The 23,280-nt window shown below is 43.8% G+C and overlaps 1 protein-coding gene and 1 pseudogene across 12 annotated transcripts in view; both read right to left on the bottom strand.

Moving 5' to 3' along the window:
• Nucleotides 1-1,006: 1,006 nt before the first annotated feature.
• LOC145530984 (ATP synthase peripheral stalk subunit OSCP, mitochondrial-like) lies at nucleotides 1,007-3,271 on the bottom strand (annotated as a pseudogene).
• A 470-nt stretch (nucleotides 3,272-3,741) lies between these two features.
• The window catches only part of CBFA2T2 (CBFA2/RUNX1 partner transcriptional co-repressor 2), a 141,973-nt gene continuing 122,434 nt past the window's right edge, over nucleotides 3,742-23,280 (bottom strand). For 2 of the 12 annotated variants that reach the window (XM_081559724.1, XM_081559725.1), the window contains exons 7-11: nucleotides 21,479-21,564; nucleotides 20,309-20,504; nucleotides 16,666-16,734; nucleotides 12,668-12,858; nucleotides 3,742-3,936 (exon numbers count right to left, since the gene is read on the bottom strand). In XM_081559724.1, the coding sequence (XP_081415850.1) occupies nucleotides 3,877-3,936; nucleotides 12,668-12,858; nucleotides 16,666-16,734; nucleotides 20,309-20,504; nucleotides 21,479-21,564 (602 nt within the window). In that variant the 3' untranslated portion in view covers nucleotides 3,742-3,876. Of the gene's footprint in view, nucleotides 3,937-4,373; nucleotides 9,215-12,667; nucleotides 12,859-16,665; nucleotides 16,735-20,308; nucleotides 20,505-21,478; nucleotides 21,565-23,280 lie in introns of those variants that run through there. The other 10 variants (XM_081559720.1, XM_081559721.1, XM_081559728.1 and 7 more) reach the window with 6 other exon arrangements.

Here is a 23,280-nt window from a genome sequence, read left to right as displayed (position 1 = left end):
ATTACCCTCCAGCTCTCAGAGAGAAACAGCCACAGCAAGTCCCCTTAACACAGACTTGGATGGCTCACGACAAAAGGCCTTCAAGAAGGAATTCCCTGGCTGTCCAGTGGTTAGGACTCTGCTTCCACTGCAGGGGACATGGGTTCTATCCCTGGTCAAGGAACTAAGATTTCTTCACATGCCTCGAGGCGTGGCCAAAAAATGTTATCCTCGAAACGAATACTACCTGAGGAAAGACATCACGCTTCAAGAGGGATGCTGGGACAAAGGCGAATCCTCAAGGATGTCACATATTGGCAGAGAGAGAAGCAGGTTGTGATGCCAGCCAGCGTTTACAGGGGTTTCCTGGGTGGTAGGCCTTGTGCTGGGTGGTGGTGGTGGTTTAGTCACTAAATTGTGTCTGACTTGTGACTCCATGGACTGTAGCCTGGTGGACTCCTCTGTCCATGGAATTCTCCAGGCAAGAATGCTGGAGTGGGTTGCCATTTCCTTCTCCAAGGGATCTTCCCAACCCAGGAATCGAACTCGGGTCTCCTGCACTGCAGATTCTTTACTGACTTGTGCTTCGAAGGCTGGGGGTGACTCCCATTTGATCACATTTCACCTCACAATAGCCTGGTGGTGAAGGCACCATTAGCTTCCCCGATTTACACGGAAGCAGCAGCTCAGCAAGCAAGTGCCTGCTGTGAGTCACACAGCTGGGTCTGCTCCCTGGCACCGAGAGCTGCTTGCTGTCAAACGTGAACATCGCTGACCTCCCACCCTCTCTGGTAACGGAAACCAGCCTAAGGCTGGAGGACAGTGTCAGCTTTGACGAGGGAGTGAGGCGAAGCCCTGGGGCTGCGGGATAGCAGAGGAGACAGCAAGAAGATCCATGGAAGCGTATCGCGAGTGGAGGGGTGATCTGATGTGGGTTTTTCAGAGCTCAGCCCTTGGATGGTGGGGGTGCCGAGTCCTGATCATTTCCGGAACTCTCTAGGCGGCGCCCAGAGAAAGTCAGCTGAGTTCATGGGGCCAGATAGGCAGCCTCAGAAAAGGCTGGTGCGAACGGGAAGGAGAAGGGTGTAGGGGTCCGCTCCCTGGACTGGAAGCTGGCTTGTGGAGGGAGGCAGCAGGTCTGACTCTGGCCACAAGGGGGCGCCTGGCACCAGGCAATGAAGCTGCTCCGGAGGTGGGGGTGGTTTGTGGCTGGTTCCCCAACGGTCTTGGGAGAGAGGACGTGCAGGAGGGGATACACTCAACTCACTACCATGAAATTCCAGCATCAGGAACAAGCACAGACGGGCAGGATGGTTTAGACCAATGCATGTCTGCTCATTCTGAGACTGCATCATCTCAGGCCAGTTATTTCCCTTTATAGTTAGTCAGTAGGGTTCTTGACTGAATTCTTGGTAAAATTTGGAAGAGCTCTTTCCTTGAAACCTACCTTCCAAAAGGGAACAACTCTTTTTTCCATCTCCTTGTCTATGTCAAGGACCCGTACAGCAATGCATCACTCATTTTGATTCATTTAATCTGCTGTTCAATAGTGCACAGAGTATTTATTTCAATGATTGTATTCCCCTATCTTCAAATCTACCTAGTCAGTCTCTTACTTTCTGCTATTTTTTTCCAGCACTATCTTAAGAGGTTCCATAGTTATTTTATATTTTGTATCTGATAGTAACAGTATCTGAAGTCCCAGGGGTCTTAAATAGAAAGATTTTTTTTTTCTTTTTCTGTTCAGGAAGCGCTTTGCTTCTCCAAGATTAAGAATTAAAAAAAAAAAATTTCCACTGACAGAAAATCGACACTTTGAAAATCTGCATTGCTTTGCTCAACTTCTGAATGTTGACTTCTGCAGACATATTTCTCTCCAATCATTCCACCCATGACTGATGGATCAGTCGTAACTTCCAGTTTCAATACTTGGCCTTTTACTTAGAAAGCTCTTCAGGACCTTTCCTTCGTTTCTTTTTCAAATTTAGGCTGTGTTGGGTCTTCACTGCTGTACGTGGGCTTTTCTCTAGTTGCAGCAAGCAAGGCCTACTCTCTAGTTGTGGTGTGCAGGCTTCTTACTGCGGTGGCTTCTCTCGTTGCAGAGGGTGGTGTGCAGGCTTCAGGGGTTGCAGCACTCAGGCTCAGTAGTTGTGGTTCACAGGCCTAGTTGCACCAAGGTGTGAGGGATCGTCCCGAACCAGGGATGGAACCCATGTCCCCTGCGTTGGCAGGTGGATTCCTAGACACTGGACCACTAGGGAAGTCCCTAGGACAGGTTTTAATTCAGTAAGAGTAGCTTCATCTAAAGGAGGTGCAGTGGAAACTGTACAAGGTCCTTCTCCGCAGTGGACACTCATCACAGTAGCAATGGCTCCAGGGAAGATTGTTCAAGCCATTCTTTACTGCAAGCAAGTTGATCCAACTGGTTGAGAGGGGAGAAAACCTTTTTTTCTGTAGTGTTACTTAGGCTTTTCACCTTAATGTAATGCTTTACATAAGGATTCATAATAGAAGCAGCCTTTTCAGGTCAATCTCAACAGTTCTTTTGCTACTCACTCCAGTTTATTCTGTTTAGATGCAGCAGAACACAGAGCAGTGGCACAGTGACTTCAATACCATGTATCTGAACAGGTGGCCTCACAAGCTTGATGAAGGGCCTCAGCACAGATGTCCTGAAGCATCGCACCTGCCAGGAGAGTCCAGACACTGCTGGGGTGGCTGTCCTCTCCTGGGCACCTCTGGGTCAAACCCAAGTTGTGTGCGTGCGTGCCAAGTCGCTTTAGTCATGTCCGACTCTTTGTGACCCCATGGGCTGTAGCCCACCAGGCTCCTCTGTCCATGAGATTCTCCAGGCAGGAATACTGGAGTGGGTTGCCATGCCCTCCTCCAGGGGATCTCCCCAGCCCAGAGATCGAACCCACGTCTCCATCTACGTTGGCAGGTGGGTTCTTTACCACTAGCACCACCTGGGGTGAGTGCTAAATCAGTTTATTGTTCGTGCTGCTGTTGCTCTTAATGGCTCATCTGCTTGGATATGGACTTTAGTTCACGGACAACTTATACTTGGTTGATATGTAATAATATGATTGCTGTTCGAGTGCCACGGTTCCTTAAACTTTTGACTTCTTGGAATTTCTTTTGCCCTCAAGGAGCAGTTTTCCTCTACTATACTGAATTACTACTGTGGTTCTAACTTACAGTCACAGGCTTGAGATTCCCTGGAAGGTGGAGTGCAGCGCTGGGCAGCTGTTGAGAGAGACTGGCAGTTGGCACCATCTGCATGAAAGATCATACAGTTAAGCCCCCATCTTGCCTTTTAGGGCCAAGGCCGTCCTTTTCCCAACCCTGAGATCTAGTAACCAACTCTTCCTTTGTATTTCGGGGGCCCGTGAAGCTGATGGTGCCAACAAGCCTCTAGGGTAAGGCTGCTCAGTAGTAGTTCTAGGGCTACTTATTTTCCAGAAATGGATATCTGGGTGACAGGAGTGAGGCTGGGGCCATTTGGGCCCATGAGAAATGGTCTCTGGCCAGGAAACCTGACAGCCCAAGACCTCACATGTACAGGTGTGTCTGCAGCAACCTGTCATAGCTCAGCTGGTCAGGCCACCTCAGAGCCATGGGAAGTACTACGTGGGTCCTGTTGGAGGCACAGCAAGCTGGTGGGCTTTCAGGGGAAGCAGTCTGGACGCAGGGTCAAGGACTCAAGAAATGTCCAGTTCTAGAAATCCCACTGGAAAATTACCTCAAACAAAGAAATCATGCTTAGGAAGATGTTCACTTTAGTACGTGAGGGAAAACCTGAAAGCAATCCAACTGCCCAACAGGAGGTGAGGAGTTATGGAAAATCATGGCCTTGAGGGAACTCTCTGGCAGTCTAGGGGTCAGGACTCCATGCTCTCACTGATGAGTGCCGGGGTTCAATCCCGGGTAGAACTCGGATCCTCCGCGAGCCACGTGCTGTGGCCAAATCAGACAAACAAAAACACGGCCTTGATTAGATCATACAATTAGTAAGCAAAGAAACATGAAGGCAACAGTGAACTTATTTATGATTTAACATCAGTGTAAAAAGGAAATGAATGAATATTCCCAAATCCAGGTATGTTAAAAAAATGTTTACGGAAATAAGTTATTGGGGAAAAAAAGACCTACAGAGCCACTACCCTGTTCTTCAAACTTTCTGTGGTTGCTATTTTCCTCGTTAAAAGATCACTTAATGATGAAGAGCTAACACGGAGCTGGGAGCATCTGTAAGCTGTTGGTGGCACTTGGCTTCCCAGAGGTCCAGCAGCCGGAACCACCTCCTAGCAGAGGTTCCTTCCTGCCGGCAGGAAGTCTTACACAAGTCTACAAACCACCTTCCCTCCGAGTCCCATTCCAGCTTGAGTCAGAAAAGGAATATAGCCTTTTTATTGACTACTTGAAGTAGAACAAACTAAATACATATTTAACAGTTTTGGTTCATTTATACAGTACATTAAATAAGTTATGCACAGAGTTAAGTAACAAAAGTTCCTATCAGAGTAAAATGACAAAGCACAAAAAAATCAACTCTACCGCATCCTGTGGGTGGTTTCACATTCATCATCCCCCTTAAAAAAAAACCACGCTTGGAAGCTCAGTTTTGGATTTATTTACATTATTGGCTTTCTCTGTGGATGGAGCTTTTGTAGCCTCATCAGGAACTTGGAAAGCTGCAAAAGTGGACTGAAGGCCTCTGAGCCAAACAGCACTTTCAGCCATCCGCCTAATGCTTATTGCCGCTTCTCTCTGCCAACTCCAACGCAGGCACGGGGCTGTCCCTGCCAGCCGCCAGCCGCACATGCCCTATTTGGTATAAGCATCAATGAATGTACACTGGGCAGTTGTGGCTCTGACCAGATGGGGTAGCAGGGGAAGTGCCATCTCTGGGGCTGTGGAGGCAAAGGGGGGAGGCAAAGGCCACCCTCAGGCCTCAACCTTCTCCTGGCTCATGATGGAAAAGGTTGCCTGCACCATCATCTTTGGAATTGAGCATGTCAATGCACGTGGGCAAAGAGGCAGGTAGTCAACATTTTGGTTTCACAAGAACTACAGACACTCAGAGTTGGAAAGGGCCCTATTCAACAGCTTGTCCAGTACCCCCCACCCCCCCACCCCAGGACGGAGTCCCAACAGCTGGCTGGCTGGCCCATGCTGGAACAGTCCATTTCTCTCTGGTTTTTCTTACATTTGGTTCAAACCTGCTACCACCCAGTTCTCTGTAAATAGCTTAAGTAAAAAAAAAAATCTAAGAAAGCTGGCTTGGTCTATTGTCCCGGGAGCCTGGAAACCAGTTCTGAAGAAAGCCTCAAAGATGAGTTCTATTTTAAATGATTTACTCAATCCATAATCTCATATACAGTTTCCAGGACAAACAACCATGTGGTCATTATTCATGCTTTCATCCTGAAGAACTCATGACCATACAATTTTAATTGTGTTGTTGAAACTTCAAGCCCACTTGCTGCTATCTCTTCTGAAACTGCCCACAAGGTCTGCCCTTTGCAAGCAGGTGACAGCACTGAGGAATCCATCTGACTTTGGGACAAGGCTGTACAAAGGGAAGTGTAGATTTTCTGTCTAGAAGCTGAAGATGCGCACGTTGACACCAAGAAGTGAGGAGCTCCAGGTGGAGCAGCTGGCCTGGATGTGCAAAAGTCATCCACACAGCAGAAGACCTGCAGCAGCCAGCTCCAGGCATGGACCTTTGCCAGGGTGATGGGTCTTGTTTCCGGACTTAAATCCACTGAGACACACACAGGATTCAGCACTGTACAAGAGAAGGTGTGATTGCTCTGTGACCTCAGGGTCGCATGACTGAGCCCCATCCTGAGAGCTGCAAGCACACCCCCAGGTGAAGCTCTCACACTCAGGAGGAGGACTGCTCATTTCCAAGCAGGTGGAACGAACCTGAGTCTGTTTTCACCACTGGGTGGAGCAGGCAGTGGGGCCCCAGAGGATGACTGAAGCTGAGGATCCGGCCCTAAAGCTTCCCTCAGAGCATTTTAAAACAGCTCCCATGCGGCTACTTCCCATCTTCTCTGGCTCCTGCAACCATTGCTCACTGAGCAGAGGACAATGACGTGCCACTGCTTGTCACACTTGCTTTTGGTTCCTAGGATTAATACCGAAGAGCCCAGGACTGCTCTGACAATACCTTCAGTACCACCACTATGTCTTTCCTTTGTCCCCTTAAACTATAAAGGTTGGTCCTCTAAGCAGTCTGATTATATTAAGATACTTTAAATCTAACTAGATGAAAGGGGGGGAGCCTGAATTCGCACCATCAATCTGGTTATCAGCAGACACAGGAAACCAAGTGAGGAACCTGGACTCACCCCTGCCCCTCCAGTCTCCTCACCCCATTCCAAGACAGTGTCCCTTCTCCTCCCAACTCCAACCAGAGAGCTGAGACTTTCAGAAGAGAGGGAGCTGGAGAAAGGGACTCTTTACATATAAATAGGAAGTCATGGACAGATGCCCTAGCAACCGACATGTGAAACTGACCAAAATTAATATAGCAACAGGCCTGAGATCTGAACCGCAGTGTGCAACACTGCTGAAATCTTTAGCTTGGCCTCTGGGTGGCATGTGAGCAAAGCAGTTTAGAACAGCATTATAGAAATTCTGAAAATTAAACTGTCATTGGATCCACAGTCCACAAAAGTCAGCTAGGACCTACCTGCACACTAAATCTAAACCTTAGCTGTAGAGACTGACATTGAGTCTGACGAACAGTATTCGGTTGGCTTTGACTCTATTCCAACCCAAAAAAACCTGAGCTACCCTGGCTCAGCCACTGAAGACTTACAGGACACACCTAGGTGTTCATCCAACTTGCTGACGAAAAAGGGAGCTGAGGTCAGCCCCAGTGGATACCATGAGACACCCTCTTGCTGCCAACAGATTTATAGGCTCAGTGACAGCCTCTCATGGGACATCTCTTCTCAGGGAAATGCAGGCAACTCCTGTCTGGGGTTCTGATTTCATCTCTGTTAGGCAGGATACCTCAACTGCTGCAACTAAAGGAAAGCTGCACAATAAAGCAACTATTCTTTTATTCTTTCTCTGGGGGATACCGTACTTTACACAGCAGAAGTCTGGGTATTTTAATGGTGCCTCGTACTGAGTTTAAGACAGAAAATCCTTGAGTAAGGTAAATTAGGGACTTACAGTTTTTATTTACTTATTTACTTGGCTGCTCCGGGTCTTAGCTGTAGCTTGTGGGGTCTAGTTGCCTGACCAGGGATCAAACCCTGGCCCTTTGCATTGGAAGCACAGAATCATAGCCACTGGACCACTAGGGAGGTCCTGGGACTTAGTTTCTAAAGTAAGATATACCTATATGTAGGGATAATGCTACCTATGCTGATACCTTACTGAGAGCTTTCAATTCACTCTGGTCAATGTGCAGAAAATGGCCATCTAAAGCTGAGCTTTCAAGGGTCAGCAGGAGCAGGGCTAACCAACTCATTCCTTGGTGCGAGAGGGTTGCTAGAGGCTTGAAGTTGGAGACGGGGAGGGTCAGGGTCCTTGGGCTCCCAATAAAACTTGAATGGCAAGGAAGAACGTGTGTGGCAATTCCTAACATTTTAAAAGGAGTATAGGTGATGTCATGTTTGAAGAATCAGGTAAGCAGCTGGAAAAACTCCCTGAAGACAGGAAGAAAAATTGGTCAGGCTCTCAAAAATGGTTGTCACATTTCAGGGAACTTTTCTTAGCTCAAAGAGGGTAGGTATCAACAAAATTAGAGAAGGGAAACAGGATTGTATGCTCAATAATAAATTGACATAGGACACATAACGACAAAGCCTGAAGAATTCTTTCAGGTCCAAAAGTGTCGCTCAGAAGTGACCAGGCCTTGACTGGTGAGGCAAGTCATAGCCACACCACATCACATCCTATGGGTCAACTATGGCTTCAGAGGCGCCAAACAGAGACCATGGGAAGAAGATCCACCCAGTGATCTGGACATGCGTGGTCTGAGATAAAAGGACACAGAGCAAGACAACTGTGCAAAGAGCCAAGTGGTGACAAAAGTTTCTGCATTTCCAACAGATGATCCATTCAATAATGTGATGACACTAGTTTGGCCAACATGCTCAGAGAGAACAGACAATCCATAATTGAGTTTCATTCTCCCTCAGACCAATCCATGCGCTGAAAACTATTTTCTGCATAAGCAAAATCAAAAAAGAGAGAGAGAAAAAATATGGGTCCCAAACTAAAATAGCCAGCCAGGCTGGAAAATCTTGTCCAACATGATCTGTGATGCTTGGTGGAAGTTTTATTTTTTATTATGGTGCTTTTACTGAAATGGTGACTTCTTCCTGTGGTTTCTGAAAATCTTACATCTGAACAGCAGGGCCGACGAGGGTGTCCTGAGTACTGCTTTTTGCCTGCCCAAGTCCCCAGGGACTAATCAGTGGCACCTGCTGAGAGTGGAAATGGGCTCAGGGAACTGTTCAGGGGCAAGAGGAGCCACTCTCTGTGAGAGAGAGAGGCCTCCTTCCCGGCTTGCTACCAGTCTCCAAGCCTCTGTCTCGGGAGGATGTTGGAGCAGGAGACAGTGAAGAGGTGAGCTGCTTCCAGCCTGGCTGGGCACATTTGACAGTCGGCTCTCCACAAGGCAGGGAGGAGCTGGTGGTCTACATGGAAAAGTGGCTGGTCATGCCAGCTTTAGCTGGGAGAAGAACAAACTTGGAAGCCATGGAGGAGTCAGCTCCAGCCAGCGGCCATGTGCACACAGGTGGGAAATGGACAAGTGTGTGGACAGGCTGGGGCTTGAAGTCTTCCTGCCTCCATTTCTCTTCTGGATGATGACCCAACAGCTACTTGCACTGCTTCACATAGCCAGCCTCCCGTGCAGAATTCTGTTGTGCTGTGAGGTTGCCGGGGGAAGTGAGTCTGGGGCTCAGAGTCCGTTGGTGTCGATGGCTGTCACAGAGGCCGGTGTGGAGGAGCGTGAGGTGGTTGCCGAGGTCTTGTCCAGGGCTGGACTGGGGACACTGCAGTCGGCGGACCGGGCTGAGGAGCCTCTCCCTCCAGGAAGCAGGGGCCGGCTCTGGCTGTGGGGACTCTGGCCGTGCAGGTTCTGGCCACAGAGGCGGTGGTGCCGTTCCCAATCCTTATGCTGGCAGAAAGAGCCGCAGTATCGTGCGATGTTGCAGCCACTGCAGGTTTCACTGGCTTTGCGGCCACAGTTCCAGCAGTTCTGCAAGACACAGGCATTGGTCAGCTGCTGGGATCCTATGGGAGCATGCTTGTCATCACGTGCCAGCTGCTCTGCAGAAGAGGTGGCGGGGCCATGTGGGGAGAGTGTGGGCTCTGGAGCTGCACATACCTGTGCCTGTACTGCTTGCCCTGCTGTTGCTTTCTGTTTACTTCTTCTGAGTTACAGGAAAACTACCTACCCCGGGGTGCGGGGACAGCGACATGAGGGAATGTGAAGACATATGCACACATCACTGTAGGGCAGGAGCAAGTCCGGCTGAAGGCAACAACTCCTTGTTTTGATTCATATTTTAATCCTCAATGACCAAACCAAATTCTGTCCCAAGGCTCCCGTATCATAGCTATCTATTCCAAGACCACAAATGTGCTTAGACAGTTTTCCTTCTTACTCGTCCCAATGGAGAAACGATCCTGATTGTGTTCACTGACAACACCTGAAATCTTTAAAGAGCGTCACCTGTGAGGTACTGGGCTGGGTGACCACGAGTGTGGGAAGCTGTGCTACCCTCTGTGCTACCCACTCTCCTCCTTTCAGTGATGCATCCCATCAGAGGTGGGCTGGGGATCATGGGACTACTTCCTGTCTGTTTATAGGAGCCCCTGTAATACCTCAGAACCTAAGGCCCCAAGGTCTATGTCAGGGAGTTTTCTTCCTATTCTTTGCTCTCACACTTGCCCCTTGGTACTCTCCTCCCTGACACACGAGTGTTTTATACCTAAGGTCTCCACGACCCACTTATGGATTTGATCAGCCAGCTGCGCCCTCCCCTGCAGGCTGTGCAGAATGGCAGAAGCCAATTATGAGGCTTGCCTGATGATCAGGGAAGATACCGTCTCTTGCTCAAGTGTAAAACTAACTAACAAAACAACAACAAACAACCGATAAGAGCAAAAAAAGGACGTTGAAGCCCCCTCACCCACCTCTTGCACTGTATAGATAGGTAGGACACTGAGGGCCCGTAGGCAGGACTTGTCGGAGCTTATAAAATGATCATGTGGCTATGCAAAGCCTGGAACCTGGACCTCCTGTCTCTACTATTCTCAAGAGACCCATCTAGTTTCAAAGAGCATCAGAAAGGACTGAAGATCCCTTCCAACACTAGAGGCTTCTCAGGAAATACACTCCAGGGACTGTCCCAACCTTGCCAACACCAACACTGGAGAACCAGAATCAGGGACAGAAGTCATTCTTAGGATCTTCACAGATCCTCAAGCAAGCTGTATTCCAGAAAATTTCACACTCGGGTAGGTTGACTCCAGACAATGCTTTGGTGAAACAGTATTGCTTGTGGGGAATGTGCTTCATGGAGCTTCTGTGGAAACATAGGTCTCTACTTTCTCTGTCCAAGTCTTGCAAGAACATCTCAAACTGGGCCAGAGGATTAAAGCAACGGTGCTTTCACCTTGACCACCATTGAGAAGCCAGGGTGAAAAAGGACAATTTGGATTCCCTGTCTCTGTGGCTTTGCCCTGACTTTACCAAAAGGCTTTTTGCCAAGAAACATGATGAAAGGTTTACTGTGATCATCACCCTTCAAATCAGCATTCCTCAAAGATGGAGCAAAGCACATGGCCAAACAGGCCTTGTAATTTATGGGGGAAGGTTATAAACCTTCTGAGTTACTGGCCAGGGAAGTCAGATATGGTATTCCAGAATATCCTTTGACAAGCAGGGGCCATCAGTTTATGTCAGTTACTACTCCAGGTGTGGCCTGGGGAACACCTGTATCAGAATGACCCAGAGCCCATTCCAAAGTTTCCTGACCTTATTTCAAACCTGGCTCAAAGTAGAAATGATTCCTATCTTATACTCAACTGCTAGCCCATCACGTTTACCAGGAAATCTAGGCTGGGGACAGAAGGGGACCTCTACCTGAGGCATAATTCCAAGGGAGATGCTTGGGTCTGGCCTCAGAGGAGGCAGCTGCTCTGCATGAGTAGGAGCTGCCACACCTATGTTGTTAACAGCGTTAACAAAATCCTTTGTGTCTGAACAGTGCACTGCAGTTTAAAAACACTTCCACAACTGTGACCTAATTGTACCTTCCTTAAAAAGTATGAGACCAGCAGGACAGGGGCTGCTACTCACCCACAATACAGAGAAGGAGCTGACCCCTGAAGGGGACGCTGCCAGTGTGAGGGGAACTGGGACGAGTGCTCAGGGCCCCTGGGCTCCTTCCGCTCTACTGAACTACCTCTCGCAGGATGAATGAAAAACTCGAGGGGTACCGCTAGATATCAAGCAGAAGTTTCTGAGTGAACTGGAGGAAACCAGCCGTCTTGGTCCAACACAAACTCACTCAGAGCATAGGCCCTGCTATCCTGCCTTGTTTTGGAAGGAACGTTTGCAGGGATGGATGCTAGTGTGCACCTCACCTGCAAGTCACTTTGTGCCTTGAATATAGATATTGATATGGGTGGCTATAATGAATCCAATACACGACAGAAACAAACAGGAGAGGAGAAGGAAAAGGGGAGAGTCAGAGAACTATTTTCTTCCAATTCAGCTGGAAAGGCTACAACAGGACTTGCCCACATCCTTTTTCAATGGCCACATGATAGTTAGGCATTTTCATCTTCACATCATCATGCTTAACACTATTCTTTGAAAAAGATTTAAGGAGGATGAGAAAATAAAATTGCTGTCCTTTAAAAAACAAACCAACAACAACAAAAATTCAGTTCTTTATGACCTTAAGAAAAGCTCAGAGAATACATGGGATTTACCTACTTATAAAAACAGGCTTGTTTTAGGACTTAAAAGTTTGTCTTAAACCTGAAAAGTAACTGAAATCGAAGTTACAGAAAAATTCCACTACATTTGAAAGGGCTGTTAGGATGTTTCTGTCATGTGCCTTTTCTTTTCCGTTTATTTTTGTCCTCATAGTGGTACAGAACCACCACCATGTTCCAGGGCAGTAAGGCAGGCCTGCCCGATCTATCCCCTCAATCCGTGAAATAACTAGCCTCTTTGTAAACAGACTGGATGCTGCAGGACCCTGCATGGCCTTTCTCCTACTCTCTGGCTTCAGTGATGTGGGATTAGGTCACCGTTAAATTCCTGAAATCACTGTTTCCTCATTGGTAAAGTTGGATTCCAACAACACCCACACCCCACTGTGAGGATCACAAAGCCCACAAACACACTGAGCTCTGTATGTGGCACCCAGTAAGCCCACTCAGGCAGTGGTGGTCATTGTTGTCATGTAGTTCCACAAACTTTAGGGAGACTTTTCATAACTTAAACCAATATACTCAGCCAATATGTAAGAATATAATAATTGAGGAACAAACCTCTCTGGAACTCAATAAAAATTATAATTACCTAGTTCAAGAAAAGACTGTTGGCTCTTACTGCCCAGCAACTGAGAGGAAAGCAGTGGGCTTGGTCCCCCCCAGCCCCAGCCCCAGCCCCAGCCCCCAGAGCTCTGACCTCCGTTGACTCTTCCTGCTCGTTTATGACGAGAAAGGCATCCTCTGCAGCCTGCCGTTTGACATCCGCTATTGTCTGCTCCATTCGAGCTCTCTCGGTTGCAATCACTTCAAAGGCTTTTTGCTCTGCCTCAGCAACAGCTTTCTGTACTTCTGACATGGCCTGAATTTTCACTTTATTCACAGCTTCTTCTGGAAGGAAGTGACAGTAAAATCAACTGGCCGAGAAATCTCTCCCCTCCTATTCCACCTTGTTTCAAAGAAGGGACAGAGGTGAAACATGATTTTTCTTCTAAAAATACTTATGACAGTGGCATTCTTATCTTCACTTGTCTATTTATGCGATCATTTGTTGGGTCTGCAGACCCAAACACTTGTCAGCACTGTGCAAGATGCTGGGGAGACCTCGGCGATAAGATGTAACATATTTTCACAACTGTGATCAAGTATAAGCATGGCTGAGGGGACATGATACCTGTCATTATCAGGGACAAGAATTCCAAGGGGAAAGGTGGTCAGGTCTGTAAGTGGCAGAGGAGGATCAGGAAAATGTGTCTTGGTTGAGATGGAAGGTGGAAAGGAATCTTCTAGTCCTGCATTCTACACTAAAGAATTTGGCCCTTCTTCTAAAGAAAATGTAAACCCTAAAGGGGTCTATGCACAATGAAAAGAGTGAGGGCAGAGACACCAACCAAGAGGCTGGTCAATAATCTGGCTGACAAATTGAGATTCTGAATGAAGGCAGGAGCAAGTAGCACAGAGGAAGGGATGAGACAGAATGAGGCTGGTGCATCTAAGGGTCTGGAGGTGGAGGTAAAGGTGAAGAATGGAAGTGCTATGCAATGAAACAGATAATGAGCAAAATGCTGGTGTGGAGGTAAGCAAGAAGGTTGAGGTGCATCCAGGTACAAATCACCAGGAGGCAGTTAGGTACAGAAGACTGAACTCAGTGGAGAAATGCTGCCTGAAGATACAGTTCTGGGCAGCTTGCTAGGTGCTCTGGGCTCCAGAAACCTCAGCTGCCGTCACCCTACTTGGATCCTGATGAGTTCTTCCCATCACCACTGCCCTGCTTAGTTTCCACAGGATGTGTACTCCAGGTGACATACGCTATGCACCTGAGCCTCAGTCCTCGGTCCAAGTGTGAATGATGTTTCTTCAGAGTCCACAAGACTGGACAACCCTGAAGCCTAAGGAAACTCCCTCACCGCTTGGTTCTTGCACATAGCTGAGGCTCAAAGGGGGTTCACACACAGTGTTCTAGGCTGCCAACCTAAAACTTTCCATCATATTGCTCCAGTCAAGAAAAGCTTTCACCCCAAAGTCAAGGGTGATGCTGTTAACTATTTTCATTTCCCATAATTCTACTTTACCTTTTGGTAATATACACCTCACCATTGCCAACTGCAAAGATTTTTCTGAAGTGCTATGTAGTTTTCCAAATTAGTTTTAATGGTAACATAATATTCTGTTTTGGTGCCACATTGTAAATTCACATAACCATTCACTGATATGTGGGCATTTCCTGGGTTGCCTTTCCCTTGCTCCAGTTCAGTTCAGTCGCTGAGTTGTGTCCAACTCTGTGACCCCATGGACTGTAGCACGCCAGGCTTCCCTGTCCATCACCAACTTCTGGAATTTACTCAAACTCATGTCCATCGCATTGTTGATGCCATCCAACCATCACATCCTCAGTCGTCCCCTTCTCCTCTTACCTTCAATCTTTCCCAACATCAGGGTCTTTTTCAATGAGTCGGTTCTTCGCATCAGGTGACCAAAGTATTGGGAGTTTCAGCTTCAGCATCAGTCCTTCCAATGAATATTCAGGACTGATGATTTCCTTTAGGATGGACTGGTTGGATCTCCTTGCAGTCAAAGGGACTCTCAAGAATCTTCTCCAACACCACAGTTCAAAAGCATCAATTCTTTAGTGCTCAACTTTCTTTATAGTCCAACTCTCACATCCGTACATGACTACTGGAAAAACCATAGATTTGACTAGATGGACCTTTGTTGGAAAAGTAATGTCTCTGCTTTTTAATATGCTGTCTAGGTTGGTCGTAGCTTTTCTTCCAAGGAGCAAGCGTCTTTTAATTTCATGGCTGCAGTCACCATCTGCAGTTATTCTGGAGCCCAAAAAAGTCTCTCACTGAATGTTATGCTTTAAGCCAACTTTTTCACTCTCCTCTTTCACTTTCATCAAGAGGCTCTTTAGTTCTCCTTCACTTTCTGCCATAAGGATGGTGTCATCTGCATATCTGAGGCTACTGATATTTCTCCCGGCAATCTTGATTTCAGCTTGTGCTTCATTCAGCCCAGCATTTCACATGATGTACTCTGCATAGAAGTTAAATAAGCAGGGCGACCATATATAGCCTTGACGTACTCCTTTCCCTATTTGGAACCAGTCTGTTGTTCCATATCCAGTTCTAAATGTTGCTTCTTGACCTGCATACAGATTTCACAGGAGGCAGGTCAGGTGGTCTGGTATTCCCATCTCTTTAGGAATTTCCCACAGTTTGTTGTGATCCACACAGTCAAAGGCTTTGATGTAGTCCTCTTTTTATATCACTGCTGCTTTAACAACTTGTGAGTCTAAATCTGGATCATTCCTTACAATCATGGATTGCAGGGCATCATTCCAGATCGTTACTGTTATTTAAAAATTTATTTATTTATCTCTGGCTGCCCTAGGTCTTTGCTGTTGTGCACGGGCTTTCTCCAGTTGTGGTGGGTGGGCTTCTGACTGTAGTGACATCTCTTGTTTGGAGCATGGGCTCAGGGGTGCGTGGGCTCAGTAGTTGTCGTCTGTGGACTTAGCTGCCCCCACCGCATGTGGAACCTTCCTAGACCAAGGGTCAAACCCATGTCTCTTGCATTGGTAGGCAGATTCTCAACCGCTAAACCACCAAGTAAGTCTACTTTTCACTATAATTTTCAAATTCGTTTTAATTCTTTTGGCTGTGCCATGTGGCATATGCAATCTTAGTTTCCCAACCAGGGATCAAACCTGTTCTCCCTGTACTGGAAGCTCGGAGTCTTAACCACTGGACCACCAGGGAAGTCCCTGAATCATTCCCTTCTAAAAGGAAAGATTCAAAAGCATGCAAGTGAGAAATGATTTCAAAATACTCATGTGTTCACAGGTGGTAATACTTAATAATTCATTAAGTATTATTATTCATTATTCATCTTATTAATCCATTAAGAATTATTTAGTGAAATTAACAGAGTCCAATAAAATTTTGTCAATAATTAGGTGTTAAAGACTTTGTGGGCTAATTGGTCAGGGTTGCATTATCTTGTACTCTGCTGAATGTCAGTGAAAATAAACATTTTGCAATAGCGTTATCTGTATTTCTCATAACATGATTTGTCTGTCCATTTGTTTATACTATGGTCTTGAAATTAAGTGGGTGTTAATCTTTTTGTAGAAATAAATTTTTTCTTAGGAAGAAACCCCAAAACTATTAATTCCACTGAGAAAGGGAGGCAAGAAGGAAACAAGGATAGTATTGGGATAAGGTATATGAGGTTAGCATAATCCCTGTCTTACCACAACAAGCAGTTCCTACCCTCCTTTATTCTTGTAGAAAATGACACCTAGCAAGAACAGTCCTGATGAAGCTGGAGACAGTGAAGGTGAAAGGAAGAGCAGAGTGAACCAAATGTGGGAGTGTGAGAATACAGTGGTGAGGGCAGGCGGGAATGAAGTAAGCTATACTCCCAGAAACGGGGCATATAAATAGAGCAGAGTCAGTTCCTTAATGCCTCCCAGTAGAAGCGGGTGAAAAGGACTTGGATGGACTGTACAGAGTCACTCCAAATTCTCACCAGCAAGGAAGACAACAGGAAGTCCAGAGTGGGGACAGCTAAAGGGGGAGAAGCCAGGGCCTAGAGGTTTTTGAAGTAGAAGTTATGAGAAAATCACCTTTTCACAAATATGTACTCTACACTCAAATCAGTGAGTACATGTGACCCCTAAGCAGACAGACATACCAGTCTTTTTCCAAAACTCCACAGGTACATATCCTGTTCCCGGCCTACTGTTAAATTCCCGCTGAGAATCTACAGAGAGAGAGACAAACAGCATAGTGTCAGAACCGTCTATAATTGGCATGTTTTACTTTTGTGAAAAACTTAGAAAGATTCAAACATATACATTCATTTATATGAATTATAAATTGATTATAATAGTACACTTAATTTTTAGATGCTCACTTGCTAATCACTGGAGAAAAGCAAATCAAAACCATGAGATGTCGCCTCACACCTATCAGAATGGCTATCATCAAAAAGACCACAAATAACAAATGTTGGTGAAGGTGAGGAAAAGGGAATCCTTGTACACTGTTGGGGGGAATGTAAATTGGTACAGACGTTATAGGAAACAGTATGGCAGTTCCTCACAAAACTAAAAAACTACCATATGATCCAGCTACTCCATGCCTGGGTATATATTTGAAGAAAATGAATATAGTAATTCAAAAAGATATAAGCATCCCAATGTTCACAGCAGCATTATTTACAATCGCCAAGATATGGAAGCAACCAAAGTGTCCATCAACGTATGAATGGATAAAGATGTGGTATCTTCATGGTATTTCCAGAAGTCAAAATTTTCAGTTCATTTACTAAGAAAACTAGAGTTTCAGAGGCTATTAATCAAAGGTCAGACAGAGAATGCAAGCATTTGGATCAGAAGTGGGGACAGAAAGAAAGCTAGAGGATGCTCTAGCTCTTAGGAGAAATAGAATGAAGCACGTGAGAAAGCCAATGTGGCAAACGTGAAAACAAGGGTGAATGGAGGCACAGGCACATGACTGGTCACTGTGCTGCTGCTGCTCTTTTAGTACTTCTATGTGTTCAAAAAACTTCAAAAAACTGAGAAAAAAATTATCTTTAACTATAGGCATACAAAATTTCTTAGGAACACTAATCTGCTAATAAGTGAGCCCAGGAGTGGAGGAGGTAAAAAGTGGGATAGGGAAGATTTTCACAATCTATGTTTCTGTACTGCTTGACATTTTTGCAATGCAGTTCATTTAAAAAAATTCCATTAAAAAAAAATACCCAAGAAAACGAAGGGGATCTAATATTACCAGATATTAAAACACATTCTGAAGCTATAATAATTAAGTTTGATATTACATTGGGAAGCTATCCTAATTGCTAAGCATGTATGCTGGTTCTGGAATAAACTTAATAAGCTGTAGGACTACTTATGCCAAGTTTCTAACTTATTTAAGCCTCAGTTTTTCCATCTGTAGATGAATCTAAAGGTAGTTCCTATTATCTCCATAGGCAGGCTTGAAAACACATGTAAAAGGCTTACTAGCACTGGCAGGAACACAGTAAGAGCCCGTACAGCTATTATTACCGAAACTGATAACTAATATAGTCAGAAAGACTATAATACTTAAGACTATAATATTTAAGTGTTAACAAAATTAGCGTATGATAATTATTTCATTTTAACAGGTAAAGGATGGGTATCAATTGATGGTAGGAAAATTTAAGCTATTTGGAGAATTTATAGTTGGATAGTTAATATGCAAACACATAAAACTTGAATACAGATGAAATTTATTGTGCCCTGGGAAGGGATCAAGGTCAAGGAAAAACTACAAATAAAATGTTAGATTTGACCCCATATTAACTATCTCATCCATTAAAACAAAACAAGATCAAGTGAACAAAAATGCCTGTATCCATAAATCATTAATTTATTGCTAAGGGTATCCTAAAGGAAAAATCCCCACCTGTAAAGATTTTATATATTATATCACTTACCATAAAACAAAAAATAAGCAAAAAACCTTTAGTTCAACAATAAGAATGGCTTAAAAAAATAATAGTATATTTACATGGTGGAATACTGTAGTAGTCATTAAAATCATGTTTATAAAATCTTCAATAATGTGAGAAACATGTTTAATATGCAGTTATGTTTTCAAAGAAATCAACATAAAGTTGTAATACAGAATTCTCAGATACATTCCAAAGCTCTTCAGTGTGGGATGATGAACTAGTAAATTCTTTATATGTTTCTGTATTTTCTACAATGAGCCATACAGTTTGACTGTTAAAAAAAAAGAAAGAAAGAAAAAGATACCTACACTTCATGAGGTTGCTCCAAACAAAAAGAAATGGTTCTCTACTGTGGGAGACCAGGTCCCATCTCAGACAAATTAAATCAGAACCTCTGGAGCTGGGGCCGCGGCACCAGGAGCTTCCCAAAGGCCCTTAGATGGGTTCTGAGGGGCATCCAGGGTTAATGACTGAAGAAAAGCGCCTGGCTTAGAACCCACTGTTCACGGTTAAGGTCTCCCAAACCACACTAGGAGCATCACCTCTCTGTAGGTCATATATGTACACATATATATACTTTCTGCTGTAACAATGGTAAAGTCCTTTTCAGCTGATTCTTTCAATATTGGTACACCTTGATCTTTCAGTTGCAGGCATTATTAATTGATTAGGCTTTTCAGTGGGAAAGAATTTCATTCCTTTTTCAGCCCACCAGACATAATAAAAATTTCCTTCTTCCTCTCCCCCAAATAAATATACTCAAATTCTGTTACATCAATAATTACAACTGAATTTGTAATTATTTCAAATTCAATCTCAAACTCTCTTCCTGTGGTGTCAATATATTATAAATTCCCTTTTCTTGAGGAAATCTCCAGCCAGCTTCTCGGGTATTCTACTCTGAACTGGCTACTTTCCAGACTATTTCAGCCTGGAAAGTCCCACTGTTGTTTGGGATCCTCCCAAGTATCCCAGGGATTCCCTTCCTCCATGTTTTTCCACTTTATGGTTTATTTCCTGTGTTAGGGAACATCCTATCCAAATGTGGTAGATACCACAATGAAGGCGGATGGGAGGTGATTTTTTTCCCCCTAAATTGTGGGTTATTAATCTAACAACTGTTTTGTTAGAATTCTAGGCGACACAGTCTGATCGCAGGTGGCTCCTCATTTAGCCATGCCTTTGGACAGGGCACTTTTTCAGCCACTAGGTGAATGCAAGGGAACATTTTTGGAGGAATAGTTTCAGGTGGTGTCCTGGATATATCCTGGATTGAGAGCTCAACAATTTTCATCTCTACTGCTTCAGGATGGGAAAAGGCAGGAAGGGACGACCTAGCTTAGTATACAGTAAAACTATTTGGTTTTTTGTCCAGGCAGAGGTTGATAAACGGTATTTTTCTACACAGGGAGTGGGAAAAAGCGGAGGGAAGCTGAGGTGAGTATTTTGAGAGCTACTATAAGAAATGAATGAATGTGATGTACATGAGATGTCCCAAGAACATTCAGCCAGGCTCAATTTAACATTCAAACACTCTTTGAACATCACCCCATACTTATACACAGTATAGAGTTGAAAACAGAACAAAATGACAAACATTCTCATTCTATGTGAGGAAGACAACATTTTTTGAACATACCAGATACTGACCAAGTTCTTGACATATTTTGTGATTTAGTGTTCATAATTCCCAAGGTCTTTATAATTCCACAATCAAGTACCATTTTCCTTTTAAAGGAAAATATAAAAAGCCTCAAATATAAAAAATAACAATAAGAACAAAAGATATATAAAAAGCCTCCCTTGCCAACTAAAGAGACTCTCCCCTTACCATTGCTGAGAGAATCTGCACTCCCAGGACTGTGCTGCCTGGAGACCAACTCACTCCCTGTTTTCCTCATCTCTGTGTTTTCGTTGAATCGTCTTTTCCAGTAGTTGAGTTCTTCACGGTCTGATTCTTGACAGCGCCTCAGGACTGCCATGGAGCGCCTTGTTTTCTCTACCATTTCCATAATGCAGTTGAGGGCCTGAGCCGGGCAGAAGGTCAGGCAAAGCCACAGGATAAGGACATTCAGACAATCAACATTGAACATCGAGGAAAGGTAAACAAAATACACAGAATAAAGGCTTAAGAATCTTACAGATTTAGCAATAGAGTTTACATTTGAAAGCCTATCTTATTGTTTCTCTTTAAATATATACACATACTTTTCTTTTTTTTAAGATTTCAAACTAATTATTTTTTGGATTCTTCAAGGTTGAAGCAGCCAGTCTCATTGTAATATGATTCTTCAGAGTATGGTGAAAGCACAGTATAATCTCTGCCCAGAGCAGGTTTATGTAAGAATGCAATCAGAGAAATTATGTTCAGAGACAACACCACTCAGAAAGGAAAAGCTATTGTATGTATATTTTAAGGAGGTATTACATCTCCTCTTCACTTTTAAGTGAGAGGGGAAACTCTCTTTTCCAGTGGGGCAGAGAACTTAAGTTTACATTCTGTGCCAGTGTACTAATTCTCATCTGTATTTAGAGAAGCTCCATTTATTATACCAGGCCCTGTGATAAGCACCTTGTATATCATTCTAACTCCCCCTGTAAATTCAAATACAGCATTAGTTTTTTTTAATATATAAAAATTAAGCCTAAAAATGGTAATGGGCAAGTTCCTTCACCATTTTTAGACTTAACTTTTCTATCTTCCTACCATTGCAAAGATAGGATGTGGCAAAGTTGGGACCTAAAACTCATAAACCTATGTTTTTAACCATTATACTACCGAGTTTCACTTGGTTATGACCTAAAATGAAAACCCCACCACAAAGATCTGGGACTTACTCTTCACACTCTAGTTTGGGGAGTAGGAGATAATCAGCTATTATTGCAAAGACATTGTAGCTCTGGTTAAGTTCACTTCAAGCATACACACTTTTACTCTCAGTAATGTTTAGGATGAAAAGTAATAAGTAGTTACGAAAATTATACACAGTAAAATTCTTACATGATCAAGATGTTTCCATTCATCAGCCCATTCCCTTTCTGTCAAACGGTGGTCTACCAACTCATCCTGATAGCCTCCATTTAGACCTATTAGAAATTAAATTTGAAGATAAAGAGAAGAATACAGTAAACAGAATTCTACCAAGTAAATACACATTCATCCATACCAGCTATGAGCACATTGTTAAGGCTAATGATTCACAATGACTTAAAACCAAAAAATGACATAAAACCAACAAATCACTACACAGAATGTATTAAAAACTCCTACAAATCAATTATGAAGGACAAACAGGCCAAAAGAAAAGTAGGTAAAAGAAATAAATGGTTACGCCCCAGACAAAAAAAGCAGAGACAATTTATAAACATATGAAAAGATATTCAAACTTATAAGTAGTCACACAGTGTAAATAAAATGTTCATGAAGATAATCTGACATCTATATATTGGAAAAAATTAAATTGTCAATCATACTAACTGTTGGCAAGGTTGCAGCAGAATACAAAGACTTAATCACCATAAACAGAGTTGGTGCTGTACAAGCACTTGTAAACAATTCAGTACTCCCAAAGTATTATTTGTTGCATGGTTTTGATACATATTATTGAAATTTGCAAGAATGCAATGACTGTGTGAATCAAGGGTATACTGAATTATCCACTATTTTGAAAAATCATGTCATATGTCACCACTACTCCTGGTATCTGAATCATCAATGTAACACAATTGTGTGCATGCTAAGTCACTTCAGCTGTGCCCAACTCTTTGTGACCTGTCATCAGTCTGAATTTATAGGCGTTGTGTTCATAGTGAATCTGTATTTGTGCAACCATCTGCTTATTTCATCATATCTTTTTGTGTAGTCATGCCTGAGCACTAACGTATTATAAAATACTTTCTTACATATTAATATCCTACTTTAGAATACTGATCCTAAAATTATGGCACTAAGGCAGGCTATGCACTAGTAGTGATGCAGTTGTGTCTGACTCTTGCTACCCGATGGACTGTAGCCTGCTAGGCTCCTCTGTCCATATGATAGTATCCATAAATTTCATTTTAGGATAATAAATTAGGGGACTGTTACAGTTTATTTGTTTAAATATGAGGGGTGGGAACTGATTAGGTAAGAACTATTTTATTAAGGCATATGTTTTCAAAAGAGGACTGGAGAAAATTACAGAACATATATCCAGATTGGAAGACAAATGGTTGATTGTAAAATAGAAGCATCAAGGTAGAGAATTAAAGATCTTTTTTTTTTTATTCTTTTTTTTTTTTTTAATAAATTTATTTATTTTAGTTGGGGGCTAATTACTTTACAATATTGTAATAGTTTTTGCCATACATTGACATGAATCAGCCATGGGTTTACATGTGTTCCCCTTCCTGGACCCCCCACCCACCTCCCTCCCCATCCCATCCTTCTGGATCATCCCATTGCCCTGGCCCTGAGCCCTTGTCACATGCATCGAACATGGAACGGTGTTCTGTTTCACATATGATAACATACATGTTTCAATGCTATTCTCCCAGAACGTCCCACCCTCACCTTCTCCCTCAGAGTCCATAAAATTGTTCCATGCATCTGTGTCTCTTATAAAGATCTTTTGAGCAGAATACTTGAAGATGAAAGAAAAACCTCTTTCTAAAATTAGTAGAAATACAAGGAAAACCTGACCAAAACGCAGTTATAGCTAGTTTGTGGCATGCTTCTCTCTAATGGATTCAACTGGCAAAAAACTTGTACGAATATAGAAGAGATCAATAGGAAGTCTCATTTTTAACATAAAATGAAACATA

Source organism: Giraffa tippelskirchi, chromosome 13 (assembly GCF_054371585.1).
Source record: "Giraffa tippelskirchi isolate mGirTip1 chromosome 13, T2T-mGirTip1v1.2.pri, whole genome shotgun sequence".
In the NCBI taxonomy this organism is placed as follows: Eukaryota; Metazoa; Chordata; class Mammalia; order Artiodactyla; family Giraffidae; genus Giraffa; species Giraffa tippelskirchi.
Note: the sequence above shows the minus strand (reverse complement) of the source record. Positions and strands in the feature narration are given on the sequence as shown.